Genomic DNA, 14,796 nt, shown 5'->3' with positions numbered 1-14,796 from the left:
CAAAAAATGTATGTAAATTTTATGTGCTATTTTCGAATATTTTTCGTATTTTTACACATTTTTAAGGCCATCATCAAAGCCTCGCTACTGACAGTTCGTCAAAAACATATTTTTTAAATGTATGTATGTTGGGGTGCATTCACATCTGCTTTTTTCGTCTCCACTTTACCTATCGCTAAGCTATACACATGCACAGCCATTCTCGTACTAATTTCTAGCAAATCCCATATGTTTTTCAATATTTTCTTCTTGCTCGCTGGCTGTAGTCTCATTCGAATGCCTGTGTTCGAGAATATATTTTTGGAAAATGACTCACGGCCATGTCGCCGTTATGTCGAAACCAAACACACACATACATACATATATACAAACGTCGAATTGTTTGTGTTGCAAATAAGTCAGCCGATCAGTGGCGGCAACAGCATGCGATCGTTAGGCATTTTCAAGATTTTTCTCGAAATATTTGAAATTTATTTGTGTACCCAATCCATTTTATCCTCCTCTCATGACGGCATTTTTCACTTCAGCTTGTTGTTTATTGTCTGTTTCCTTGATTTTTATTTTATTTTAATCTTTTTTTTTTGGATTTGCAAATTTTCTGTCATTTCTACGCACATATTTTGTTTAAATACTCGTATATACCTATGTACATGTGTATACCATACATCCATATATAAATATATGTGTATGTATAAGCAGATATCGACTTGAGCACCTTTAATCTGCTAATGGCCAGCGGTAGCCATTAGGCAACAGCATTTCACACCTCAATTGCTGCGTGAAAGAATAAAAACAAATACTTTGAAAATAACAAAGTCTCGGTTTTGCATGTCATCACAGAAATTCATTTTACGGTTATGCATATAGAATGAAAAATACATACGTATATATATATGCGCAAGTGTAGGTATGGCAACTACAAGCATACGAATTCATGCTGTGAACAGATGATATTTCACAGGAGTTTATCTGTAAAATTAAGCTAATAAAATACGGCATTTAAATACATACAATTTTAGCAAATATTTACATTTAACAAATTCGATAAATTTATTTGAATGTATCAGCAACCTTTTTGTAAACTTATTTCCCATAATAATCTTTATACATAATTATTTACACATACATATATGTATGTATGCCCATGTACATTTTTATACACATATTCACATATGAGTGTGGATATTTTTGATAAGATTAAAAAATAAAAACTGTAATGAGAAATATATGAGGGTAGGAATACCAGAAGAAACAACTATAAGACCTCTTGGAAAAACTGAAAACCTAACACTTTGAATGACAGCTATGTGCATCCTACATATAGTTATTCAACCTCAACAGTATGTTCAGAGATTGCGGATATCCCATCAAATAAAAAGGTTTTTTCCTACAGTCTGAACAATTTGTTCGGGGATCAAATAAAAAAGTTGTCCATAGAAGAACTTGGTTTTGATCGATTAGTTCAGTGGTCCAATATCAGCCGTTTCGACAAAAAAGGATAAACTGTGTGTAAAGATGCTTGTCTAACCTCCACTTTCATCCGACCAAGAGCTTTCAACTCTTCAACGCTCTCTTGCAATCGATCTTGGACCAAAAGGCTTTTGCGACAGCCCATGTACCGATGGTGACCCAGCGTTGGTCAAGCTTCCGCGAAACCCAGCTATCTAGTAGTAGAAAACAAGAGGATACGGGAGTGCCGAGCCGCTGCTATCTGAGTGGACGGTCACTTCTCTGATGGAGCAGTAAATCTACTGTTACCTTAATGGCTGCAAAATGAGCTTGGAAGTCTGAAAAGTCTGAAACTGGAGTTGATAGAGAACTCCTGAAAGTAAAGCCCTCAAGCAAGTGTTGACCCATCAGTAAAGAATATTTAAAACATTTTTTAACAATTAACAATAGGTTTTCAGTTGAAGATAGTCTCCCACTTACCTGACCCTGACACAACCCCTGACTTAACAACCCTGACTAACTTTTCGATCGCCAGAGAGTCTCTGAGTCAAATAACTTACCAAAAAGTATAAATAATGCAGTTTTCATAAAATTGAAGAGCTCTTCTGAATCTTTTCCTTTCCATCTTCTTGGAACCTGCATTTGCTGCATAACGCCTTAATCAAAAATGTGAAAAATGTTTCTGCCAATAGATTTGACAGTTTTAAATACAAATACAGAGCAGGTATTAGCACTAGTTTTAAACAGTTCTTTAAGCTTGGTAATGTGCTATGAAACCCCATCAGCAGATAGTAAGAAATTCAACATAGACTGAAAATTTAAATTAAATGTACAAAAAATACATTTTCCAGAAGAATGCAACTGAGAGATTCCAAAAATAAAATCAAACACTATAAAGCACCGTTAGTAGTAAAATTTACCTTAAAATAGAATCCTGATGGCGTAGCAGGACTCGATTTTTTATTTAAGCAGAGATTTTTTTATTACTGAATTAAAAAATAAAGTTTTCAATTTTTAATCCAAAACATCTTGAACTAAAAATTTTATTTTTAAACTGAAATTTTTAATAATTAAATTTAAAAAATATTCTTATATGAAAATTAAATATTTTAAATTAACTTTTTAATTCCAAAAATGGATTTATAAATTGAAAATCTAAAAGTTCGAAACTTTTTTTCACTAAATTATAGCGCAACATTTAATTTAATTTCACGTTTTTATTTCTTTATCTTAAATTTGTTTATGAATTTTTTGAATATTTTTATATCAAAATATTCTGAAAACAAAAAAAACTTTCTTATATTTTTACATTTACCCGGCAATAAACAATTTTCCTTGCTAAGCGCCTAAAAACACACATTCGCATTTAAAAACATTTTTGTTGTTGTTATTGCATTTGCTAAAACGCCTCTTCGTGCACTAAAAAGCAAGTAACGGCACATTTTGTGATGCTGTGACGCCTCACTTCATTAAATCATGGCAGAAGTGAGTGTTGAAATTCTGCTTGTTCAAACTTATGAAGGCGAAAAGCAATATACACACATACATACATATATACATACATGCAAGCTACGACTACGACTGCATAGACAAACCGCACATTTCAGATTCAAGTGAATCATATGCCATAGATGTGGTCGGACACCGGCCCACACGCTGTCATGCAGAGAGACACATAAAATACAACCTCTGCAAAAGATCGTGAACGAACATAGTAGAAGACACACTAGAGACACATTGACAAAACAAACAACAAAAACAATTAAACGGCGCATAAGCCACTTCTAATGCTGCAACTTTCACACATGACTTTTTATAGAAATCTTTATTAAAATGTTTCGTTTTTATTTCTTGTTTTGCACAGGTGCACGCCAAACACGAAGAGAAATCGGACACGAAGAGCGTCTACAGGGAGTACAACCGTGAGTTCCTCTTGCCAAAGGGCGTCAATCCCGAGTCCATACGCTCGTCGCTCAGCAAGGATGGCGTCTTGACCGTGGAGGCGCCACTGCCCGCTATCACCGCCGGCGAAACCATGATTCCCATTGCACATAAGTAAATTAATCCAATAACAACAGCAACAACAACGAAATTATTAGCAACAACTGCCGCCAGCAAGCAAATAAGAACAATAACAACAACAAATAGCAGCAAAGCGGATGCAACAGTTGTCAATTAGCGGTCCGAATGTGAAATGCAACAACAACAACAACAACAGCAAAATTGCTGCCGCAAATTATTCTTTTTGGACATTAATTTTAACTACTTAAAAGAAAGAAAAAAAAAACAATTTTAATTAATTACCTTATGATTAATTATTTCGCTAATTTTTACGTTATTTTGACTTTGTTTATTTGATTCTGCGCAAGTGAGCGGGAATTCGCAAAAATTTGTATTGAAGATCTTATAAAATGTATTAAAACGGATGTTGAAAAGGAAAAAAATGAAATGAAAAACCAAACATTTTTTTGTATTTAAATTGATATTAAATTACACTATGAAACAAAATGTGTTTATTGAGTTTTATTTTGTTTAGTTATTTTTTTGCTGAGTTTTTTATTTATTTACAAGGACACCCCTCCGATCTGTTTCAAAATTTATGCAGACATTCGACAATTAAATTTAAAAAAAAAAACGAAATAAGTGAAGATTTTTATTTCTTTTTTCCAAACAAACGCTCAAAATAAGTAAAAATTTGAAAGTAAAAGTAAAAAAAAGTCGGAATTTTGAAAAATTACAAAATTTAACTAAAAGTACCCATATAAAAAAAAAACTAAATGAATTTAAAACATAAAAAATATAAAAATCGTTGCAAACACCCATGAACCTTTGATTTAAAAAAATAGTATTTTTCAAAAAAAAAAATTGTAAAAATTGGAAAAAAAATTACACAATTTAACTAAAAATTTCCAAATAATAAACAAAAAATCTCAAAACGTATTATTAAAAACAATTTTTGCAAACACCCATGAACATTTAGTAATTTTTTTTGGAAAATAATATTAAAAAAAAAAATATTTTTCAAAAAGGAAAAAATTTTTAATTTATTTTTCACACAACTAATCCTCATCGAACCAATCCATATAAAATAATTTTAAAAAAATTTCTTCTCTTTGATTACTGCCCCAAAAAATATATGGTCCCTTAAGGGTAATTTTTCAATGTCTGTTTCGCAGCTGTCTATCATTTACGTTCCGGTATTGCTTAAGTTAACAAGAAATTTAGATAGCTGCTAACCAGATATTAAGAGAACGGCCCTAAATATCCTAATCAAATCTTCTCAGCAACTTCCGAGTAAATTTTGTATCAAATCGTAGGCGTGACCTAAACCGAAAAATTTTTCAGTATAATTTTATATATTTGAATTAAAATTTCTTATAGTTTCTTTCTACTCATTTCCCTCTTCATTTTTCGTTCTTCAAATGCATGCACTATAATTTCCGCGTATTTGTAGGTTATGTGTATAAGTGACGAATCCGTTTTAACGGATAAATACTACAATTTCCACCAAACAAAAGTGCTTTATTATCCACTGCAAATAATAAATATAATAATAAATGAGAGAAATATTTTAAATACTGTATTAAAATTAGCATTAAATCAAACAAAACAAAATAATAAATAAATAAATACTATCCTTTATCAAAAATAAATGTGAAATAAACTTTAAACGTGTGTTCGTTAAGAAAATCTTTGTTTATTATAATTATTTTTCTGCATAACATAAAATTATTTTTAAAACAAAAAAGATATTATAGATGAAGACAGGTAGTGATCGAAGGAATAGTAAATTTTTTTAAATTTTTTTGTAAAAAAGTTCTATAAATCGAGATTATTGTCAAAAATCATATTCCTTCGATTATTTCTTGACAAATGGCTATATAAAGAAGGTCGTGTGAAAATTCCAAAATTATCGGCCGTTTCGGAAAAGTTGAAAACAAATATTTTACAAAAATGCAAATTTCTCCCAAAGTTTTTACCGGATCAGCTCCGATTTTTTGGACAATTTACTGAAATATGTTTTTAAAAGTCGATTTTTTTTAATTCGCAAGTCTCACAAAACAGCGCACTACTCATCAAGCAGCGTACACTCTTTTGTTTTCGTTGTTGTTGTTCTAACGGATGCATAATCCCCGTTATAATGGCCAGGATTAGCTAAGTTATCATCGGAAGGCCCAAGAAACGTCCTGTTTCGAAAGGGTCAGATCAAAGGGAGAGAGGTGTCAGATGGTCGGAGTCTCGGTGGTCTGGCGTCCAGACGACCATATTGGTGTGGTCTAGTTTAGGTCGGCCGATCGCCTTGCCAGTTGCCAACAACGTTTCTTTGTCCTTTCCCCATGTGCCAATACAGGACTTCCACGGTTCATAGGAGCTCAAATAGGCAATTTGAGCCCCATTCTGATCTGATCACCCGCAGACACCCGCGACAAACCCCCTCTCTCGGTCGTTGTACATTGCTTTCTATCGCAATCATCATTAGGTTACTTCTCAATATTACATTATTTCTTTTCTAAATTGCTCCCAACAAATTCAACTTTTCCAGCTTCAAATGCACCCCCAAGTCAACTCATATAACAACGTCCTCCATTGTATAACCTTAACATAAGTTTGCAAAATAACCTTTTCCCTTTGATCAACCAACGATTCGTTTCTTAGGTCACCGTTCATAAGATTTCATATGAATTTTTATTACTGTGTAGGTTTTGAGTAGCCCCTACAACAACAATATAATATAATTAATTTAAAAGGTCATCATTTTAATATGTCTGGCATCCTCTTTGGCGTATTTATTATCATATATCCTCATATGGGTGTAAAAATCAGGGAATCCCGTATTTGATTTGTTATCAATGCTTAATACAATTGCTTTTTCTGATAATTGAATAATTGAGTATTATATATGTAGTTTATCAATATTACAATTTAGAGATAGTGCCGGTTTTGACTACAAAGAGCCGCAATTGTTGCAAAAGTTCTTCAAGATACCATATACAATATTAGCTCAAACAAGTGAAAAAGATATTGCTAAATTAGTTGAAAATGGATTTTTATATAGCAAGTGTATGTATGAAATCCATTAAAATCCCTTCAAAAGAATCTTTGTTTTTTAATATTCAACGAAAATATCAGACCGTGAAATTTGTAGTAAATGCGCATTTTTTTGCTAACGGAGTAATAAATGCCATTAAAATTCTTCGTATTGAAAATCTTTTTATTAACAATCTACACTGAATGACCAAAGCCAGCAGAGTTTAAATAATGAAGTATTCTTCTGAATTTAACAATTCCATATAAGTAATCTGTTTTCAATACACATAATTTTGTAATTTTCTTTTTACAAAAATATACATAAGTATAGTAACTACAAAACTTAGTCTACCCTCCCGCTATGAGCCGCGTACTAGGTTACCCTCCAGACTACACCGCTTTCACCTGACTAACATCGCGTTTCTCAATCATACGCATTTGCTTCTTCTTCAAACGTTTCAATTTCGATGGATTCTTTATTATCTGTACGACCTCAGCTCGCCGCTCATTGGCCAACCGGCGTTCAGCATTTTCCACACGTCTTTGATTCTTTTGCACGGCCGCTTCCTTACGTTGCTCTTTAATCTCCTTCGATAATTCCTTTACGTGCCGCAGTTCATTGCGCAACTCCTGTTTCTTTTCGAATGATAAGCGTTTTGTCGTCTTCTTAATTGTTGTGAACCTGTTGGTAACGGTATTCATTTGCGTTAATTTATTCTCCGAATTGTGTAAATTACGCCTGAAAACTTACTTTTGCTTTGGTGTTTTCCATGGACGCCCAGACTTAGGTAGACCGCGTATGGGATTGTTTTCAGTGGATTTCTTTTTTGTTGGCTTCTTCGTCGACGGTTGTTTATTAGCTTTTGCTGCCTTAGAAGTAGGTTTATTTGTAGCAACATTTTCACCGGTTTCTTTATTTTCTACCTTTGTGTCCGTCTTTTGTTCGATTTCTTCCATCGCCAATTCTTTATTTTCCTCGGTCATGTTGCTAATTTGAAATTCAATTTTTCGAAATAAATGTAATGCGACCACACGTGTTTTTATTTTGATATCAACTTTGGCAGTTCTTCGTTCCATTTTGACAATAAAATTAAGATCCACAAAACATTTAGGGTTGCATTTTTTTGTTCCAGACAACGATTAAAAACTTAAATTCAAATTATCGAAACAGTAAACTTATCGAAAATTATTTATTTTAAATAATCACGTCAGAATCAGTATTTTAATTATTGGAGTGTCAATTATATACACATTTAAAAGCACTGTTAAGTTAGTTAGTGAATTGTGAACTTGCACTCTCACACTTAAATTTTTCAATAATGATATTAGTTTCACTTCCGATTCCATGACAGTCGAGTCTACGTATCCGCAACGCTCCTGGATTCTTTAATCGGCTAAGCACTCAACTCGGCAAAATACTGCCGCTACAACAACAAAAAATTTGTATTTGGGCTCAGGAATTATGAATTTATTGCTTTACACCATAAAGGCATTTTTATTCACATACAATTGAACACTGCACGTATATTATAAAAATTTACATATGTACACATATTCTTTGAACTCTTTCGATTCATATTAAGTATAATACATACAAAGTTAATTAGGTAACTTGTGCTAACTATCATTATAACGGTTGGTATCATTATTGTGGTTAGGAACAACAAAAATGCCAAATTTTAAGAACTACATCAAACCAGATATTACATTTACACTTCATTTCTATGCCACCCACTCCTGAGAATTCTTTTCACGAGGACTAAACAAGTAATTATTCAACGTTTAGGTTGGAAGCGATTTCTGTTTAGTTTTGCAGTTTTTTTTGCAATTAAGTATATTATCACAACGTCTCAATAACTTTCAAGCATCATTTTGTTTTTGGTTTGATATTAACAAGGCCTCATTGTGCTTCTCCACATTATAGTGATAAAAGAATGCTTTACTATATTCAAAAGTTGAAATCATTATGGCACAAGCTGGCGCCACTTTCAACAAACGCGGCCATAGACCCGCAAATAAACCTTTTAGTCCATTTAAGCGATAAATTGACCACAACCGCTCTCTTACTTTCATATTGGATACATTAGTGGCTGGTTTGTCTAAAAAATTTCCAAAGAAATCAATACTGTTAAATAAATGTTAAATTTATTTGCTTACCTGTGAAAAGAACCTTTTCGCCAAATTCAATTTGTTCATGTGTTTTCACAACATCGAATGGTGTTGTAATGGTTGCTGCCAACTACAATAATTGTTTTGCAAACAAAATGTACAAAAATAAATAGATAAGATATAATTGAGTTTTCGTTATCAAGAACTAATACTGAACAAGTTAATTGTTGCAATAATTACCGAGCCAGATATAGCACCTGCCATAAAGCTAAAACCAAATGTTGGCTCCTGAACACCGAACATACTTTTAATATTCTCATAGCAAGTCCAATATATGCCAGAGAAGGGCACGTCACGCAGAATTGTTGGTGGCAGGCCACGAAACAAGCCGAAGAAACCCTGCGTTTTGATAACCACACGCACAGTGGAGATAATTTCGCCGTAGCTCATTTTTTGTGACTGCATTTTTGTGCGAATCAGCTCCAACGGACTAACAAAAGTGACTGCACAAACACGCGCCGACACACCACTGAGCATTGGTATATGGAAGGGTATCTCTCGACCGCGTGGCGAGCCCTTCACCTCGGCTAAATATTTGTAGTGGAATTCGAGCGCATGTTGTTTGAACTGCTCATAGGCAACGAAATAAACAATTGTGGATGGCAGCGCTGACACAAGTGTTGGACTCAGACCAGACCACAACGAACCAACACCTTCGTGTCGTGTAATTTTAACAAACGCATCCTATGTGAAAAAACATAAGTATGTTAATTATAGTTGTTATAAATGCAATCAATTGTACGTATGTGTGTATGCGTTTCGTTTTACATACAATTGTGCCATTCAAACGTTTCTCCGGTTTAAGATTACTGGGCATATTCGGATCGCATGGACATATGTGATCCATTAGGCCATTGCAATACAGGAAACATTTATTTGTAGCTGTTTGTTGTGCTTGCAGGCGCGTTTTCACAACGTCTAATGGCGTCACTGCAAAAGTTATAAATTATTAACAAACAACTTATCTGTGTTTAAATAAACGATTTAAATACTTACTAAAACATGCTGTAATAAGTGCACCTGTGCAGGCAGAGACTACCTGCTGCAAAGGTCGTATGCGAAATTTGGGGTCTTCTAATAGGAGATTTGTTCTTTTATGCACCACTTCCGACTTCATATTCAAATTCACGCGCACGTTGACTTCGCACAATTGGAGGGCACTGACAAGCCGGCGCAAAAAAATTGAAATTATGATGAAATACAAATGTTATAATAGCCGCTGTCCCTCGGGCTAATTAGTGTGCGCGACACTATAATTGTATTTCGGTGTTTTATTTGCTTTCCATATAGTTTTTCAACAGATTCGTAAAAAACAAAAGTTAGCTCACAATTTTTGAGAAAAACTACCTCAATTCATTTTGACACATTTACTTGAAAGTATTTTGATGATAAGAAATATTCTAATTGGTAGTGATGCATTGCACAAAAACAGTGTAGAGTTTTATACATAATTCAAACTATTTTTGAGAGAAGTCTTATGTTATACTGTCAATTAATATTTAATCGTTATTGAGCATAATTGTTAAAAATAAATTATATAAATTTGCTATGTTCTCATGATATTTATATATTTATTCTGTAAATATGTTTAATGTTTCTACTACACAATTCCAATAGGAATATTTCGAACATGGCAGCACTGATTATATTTTGTTTTGTTTTCATTAGCTCTTCCTTCGTTCACAATTTCTTTTGTATATTGAATGATAAATTGAAAGGTTTTGTTACAAAATTACTTCAATGCAACAAAATTTATTTATATAGATAAAAATATATTATCAAAAAATAAATAAACATTTAAAAGGTGTGTGGGGCTTTGGCTGAAACGTTTGCACGTTTCGTGAATACGCCTGGGGAAGCACACAATTCTGGATTTGACACCAACATGATGGACGATTCTGTAGATTTTGGTGGTGATGGAGACAAAAATAGCAAAGACCATAAACGAAACACAACAACAACAAAAATGGAGGATGGCGAAGAGCATAGTCAGGATTCAAGCGTTGTATGTTTAAGTGATAACGAAATTGAAGAACCTGTTTTTTAATTGATTTGTTTTTCCGTAACTATAGATGAACAACTCGCAAAGTGTCTTGGAAAAGATAGCGAATTTATATGCCGAGCAGTTGATGTCCGACATAATTTTGGTTGTGGGCAATGAGCAATATCCCGCACATCGTGTTATACTCTGCGCCAGTAGTGAAGTGTTTCAGGTGATGCTCATGAATCCGCAATGGAATGAGTGTCGCAAGCATGTTATCGAGTTGGTTGAGGAACCCTGTTGTACGGCTGTTTTTCCACAGTTCTTAAAATACTTGTATGTTGGCCAAATAAAAATTTCACTACAGACGGTGATGCCAATGCTTGCTTTAGCAGACAAATACAATGTTAAGGTGAGTAACGGGAGTGAGTATGCATTGTATGTGTCAGTCACAACTTACACTAATCATATTTTACAGGACCTTGTAGAGCTTTGTGTTGATTACATGATGAAGCACATCGCTAAGGCAGCCACACAAGGTTACCTCGTCTCTTGGCTGCAGTACACAATTGCTTTCAGTCCCTACCATAAGGAACTCACCGAAACATTGAAGCGATTTTTGAAATGGAATTTAGAAATGGTAAGCGAATCAAAGGACTTTGTAGAATTGGATGTGGCAATTATGGTGCTGCTGCTGCAGCAGAATGATATTGTGGTCACCAGTGAGTACCAGCTTTTTAGCATTTTGCAACGTTGGCTTTTGCATCGCAAAGAAGTCTACGACAATGATGAGACGCTCACGTTGGAAGAGAAAAATACGGCATTCTTGCAATTGGTCGAGCAGACGGTGGTGCATATACGATTTGCAATGATGACACCGCGTGAATTGGCGCATTTGCTACTATTCCCACTGCTAGAGTATCACAAAGAATATATTGTTCAACGCATGGCAATAGGCGAGTGAAGTTGTTATTTACATTATACTCAAATTACAGTTATATTTGATTGATGTGTTTTATTCTGCGTATTTCTAGGTATGAGCTATCAATCGGGTCAGGAAGACCGTGTACGTGAGGTGCGTTATTCTCCTGAGGGCATGCTGCAATTTACACCGCGCCTATATTCCAATGACACCTGGAGCGTGAGCATACATGTGAAAGAGTTCGATCAAATCGAAAAATATACGAATTATGTGACGTGCTTCTTTTCGCAACGCAACATAGCCGAAACTGAAGATGGTGTGTATTTATTGGTCTCTTTTTAGTTTTTATACCTTGAACAGAGTATACATATTAAGTTTGCCACGAAGAAAGAAACGTTGGAGGCCCTATGAAATATAAATATAAACGATTCATGTGCGATGTTGTTGTTGTAGCGGCAGAATTGACAGTTCTTGACCGGATAAAAAATTATCGAGCCCGCTCCGGTTACGTAGACTTGACTGTCGTGGGAATGGGTCCGTCATGTACGCCTCGACCACTATAGCACCAGTCAAAATAAAAGTCCGTGTATAGAAATCTCTTTCATTTGACGAGATATATTTACGAAATTCGACATGGATTATGTTCCACTGTAGCTCCATAAATTCTCAACAAATTTCTTAGATCGGACCACTATAGCATATTGCTGCCATACTAACTGACTGATAATACGCATTCTCCAAAGTACTTTAGGACTGCTTACTGTCTCTTCAATAGCAACAACCGATCAAGAAAAATAATAATTTTTATAACCTTTTATGTTATGGGCGAGGCACCCGAAGTTAACGTTTTTTCTTGCTAAAGCCACTTCTGTCTTCTATTTGTTTTAGATCATACCATAACTTGGGAGATTGAATTCTTTCCGCGCGGTGTCAAATACAACAAAGCGAAAATTATTTGGGGTGAAGATGTACCAGAGTTTTCGTTGAAAACTGTGCGTCTGCGCGTCACCTGCAAATATCCACAGCTTGACGAGGAGCGTTTCAAGGTAATATTGCTCATACATGCAAACATAATGTAACGAATACATGTAAACTGCTGCATTTTTCTACGCCTTTAGGTCGCCGTACTGATCACTGGTGTACAAAATAAAATCGATCATATTCTCACCGTACACGAACGCACCGAGTATTTTTCGAATAAGGTGCGCGTGCTGAATGTGGACAACCTAATACCCTACGATGAGTTGGCGTTGTCTTCCATTAAGCTCAGTCCCCACCTAATTGGTGCCGAGCGCAATAATTTGTCAATACAAGTGATTATAGCGCCCATGGGTCCTTACACGTGCCGTGATGCTCCGCCATTTGATTTTAAGTGAAATGCAAAGCACTTTAGTTATAAGAATGTAAACACCGTTGTGTGCGCTGTGTGTGACTATGCTGTATAAACATATATATTATAGGTTAGTTGGTTTAGTTGAACGTAATTAAAATTGGAAATATGTATTTACTATATTTGAAAAAAGAAAAAAAATAATTATGTTTGTTTTCCTCTTTCATTTAACGCGAGCATTAATCGTTTTTGTATATTTTTTGCAACATTTGATGAGCTAAGCAACAATAAAAATTGAAAACAGTTGTGTAAATTGTGAAAAAGGTTGTCTAATCTAATAATCAATATTTGCACTGTTTCTCCTCCTTTTATGCAAGTCAGCTAGGTGTGCTCCGGGTTTAACGCTCTCAAGCTTTAGCTTTATACGAGTGTTTTTCTAGTTTACCGTTTGTTTTATATGCATTTAGTTTTTTTTTTTTTTTATGGGAAGCTGAATTCAAACCGCCTGTGTAATGGCAGCTGTATGTTATAGAGTTGCGATCTGTACAATTTCTTCAGAGTTTATAGCGTTGCTTTAGGCAATAAACTGTGCCAAATTTCGTGAAGATAGCTTGTCAAGTAAACAAGTTGTCCATAGAAGAACTTGATTTTCATTGTTCAGTTTGTATGGCAGATAAATGCTATAGTGGCTCGATGATAACGATTCCGACAAATGAGTAACTTCATGGAGTGAAAAAGATGTGTGTTAAAAACTGAGAGCCTATTTCGGGTATCTACATGTCGACTGATGAGCATAGCTAAATTTCAAAAGAGACGCCACAAAAGTACATCGATAGGGACATAAACGATGCCATCTTTTTTCTGCTCTTTTGACTTATCGCTTCAGTAAGCTTTACCATTTCATCATTGAAAGATTTAAGATCCAACAATGAGTCGAAATTATTATAATTTAGTACCGAAATTCGGAGTCAGTGGATTCAACTTTAAAAGCGCTACGTCCCATTTATGATTGTCATTGCAGTGAGGCAAAGAGTAGTGAGAAGTGCTGGTAGTGTCAAAAATATTGCTGCCGCTAGCGCAGCAATTGAGGAAAATCCAAATCAGTCTCCGTTTCGAGTTTCCGAACGAGTTTTCTCTTGAAACGGCCCAGTCAATTGGCTGCCTTGGTCGGCCGATTTGACGGCGTTATACTATTTCCTGTGAGGTTACTTCAAGTCTATGGTCTATGCCAATAAGCCAGCGGCGATTGATGAAATTCGTATCAATATCGAACGTAAAATTGCAGCGGCATCGGCCGAAAATTGTGTTCAGCGCGTCTAAACTGCCGGACATCCGCCCTAGTCAGACTCTTTTTTTAATGAAAATTACTTGTTTCGTAACGTCCCTTTAGTCTTACCTGACTAAACCCTTACCGAAGTAAGCGCTTGCTTGCAGCTGAAATTCTACCAAGGGTCAACTGAACTCATCATAGAAGAAAACCAGAAGAGCATAGAATTTGGACAATTTGGAATTGTTCACATCAAAAAATTATTTTCTTTTCCTCTTCCGGCATTAGCTGTACCCCTTCTTTATACCCCGAGCAAAGTTTGTTAAGTTTGCGACGAAGTTTGTAGCACACAGAAAGAAAGGTGGAAAGGTCAGAGTGACGAGCTAAACTGATTTACCTATATCCGTCAGCTTGTTCGCCCATTCGTTCTTGCCTAATGTGATCTATATAAGTATTTTTACTATCCCTAGAAATTCATCGAATAATTGACATTTCTAAGCTTAAATTTAAGTCTAACTCTACTATGATATGGTCATATTACTCAGAACATATCTACCCCCATATATACATGTCCCCATACAAAAATTAATTTTTAACGGTACACGTCCAACACTTATTTTTATACTCTCGCAACAAAGTTGCTAAAGAGA

The 14,796-nt window shown here is 34.8% G+C and overlaps 4 protein-coding genes across 5 annotated transcripts in view; 2 read left to right on the top strand and 2 right to left on the bottom strand.

Annotated features, from left to right (window-relative positions):
* LOC108976021 (heat shock protein beta-6) overlaps window positions 1-3,725 on the top strand; it is a 29,631-nt gene extending 25,906 nt beyond the window's left edge. Inside the window, exon 5 of one of the 2 annotated variants that reach the window (XM_018944912.1) lies at window positions 3,314-3,725. In XM_018944912.1, coding sequence (XP_018800457.1) covers window positions 3,314-3,508 — 195 coding nt within the window. In that variant the 3' untranslated portion in view covers window positions 3,509-3,725. The remainder of the gene's footprint in view (window positions 1-3,313) is intronic. The other variant, XM_018944913.1, reaches the window with a different exon arrangement.
* A 2,915-nt stretch (window positions 3,726-6,640) lies between these two features.
* On the bottom strand, window positions 6,641-7,545 carry LOC108976019 (coiled-coil domain-containing protein 86). Its single transcript, XM_018944906.1, has 2 exons — window positions 7,229-7,545; window positions 6,641-7,159 (listed from the first exon to the last, which is right to left on the bottom strand). The coding sequence occupies exons 1-2, from the start codon at window positions 7,459-7,461 to the stop codon at window positions 6,868-6,870; spliced, it is 525 nt and encodes a 174-aa protein (XP_018800451.1). The 5' UTR covers window positions 7,462-7,545; the 3' UTR covers window positions 6,641-6,867.
* Window positions 7,546-7,923: 378 nt separating this feature from the next.
* LOC108976018 (solute carrier family 25 member 40-like) lies at window positions 7,924-10,009 on the bottom strand. The gene is made up of 5 exons (XM_018944905.1): window positions 9,643-10,009; window positions 9,419-9,576; window positions 8,827-9,330; window positions 8,635-8,716; window positions 7,924-8,576 (listed from the first exon to the last, which is right to left on the bottom strand). Exons 1-5 carry the CDS (start codon window positions 9,761-9,763, stop codon window positions 8,338-8,340), a joined length of 1,104 nt encoding a protein of 367 aa, XP_018800450.1. The 5' UTR covers window positions 9,764-10,009; the 3' UTR covers window positions 7,924-8,337.
* A 351-nt stretch (window positions 10,010-10,360) lies between these two features.
* Window positions 10,361-13,080, top strand: LOC108976017 (BTB/POZ domain-containing protein 17). The gene is made up of 6 exons (XM_018944904.1): window positions 10,361-10,651; window positions 10,719-11,039; window positions 11,106-11,583; window positions 11,662-11,865; window positions 12,438-12,595; window positions 12,668-13,080. The coding sequence occupies exons 1-6, from the start codon at window positions 10,532-10,534 to the stop codon at window positions 12,923-12,925; spliced, it is 1,539 nt and encodes a 512-aa protein (XP_018800449.1). The 5' UTR covers window positions 10,361-10,531; the 3' UTR covers window positions 12,926-13,080.
* Window positions 13,081-14,796: the final 1,716 nt, after the last annotated feature.

Source organism: Bactrocera latifrons, unplaced genomic scaffold (assembly GCF_001853355.1).
Source record: "Bactrocera latifrons isolate USDA-ARS-PBARC rearing strain unplaced genomic scaffold, ASM185335v1 scaffold_71, whole genome shotgun sequence".
Classification (NCBI taxonomy): Eukaryota; Metazoa; Arthropoda; class Insecta; order Diptera; family Tephritidae; genus Bactrocera; species Bactrocera latifrons.
The sequence above is the reverse complement of the archived record's forward strand: the minus strand, read 5'-3'. Positions and strand labels throughout refer to the sequence as shown.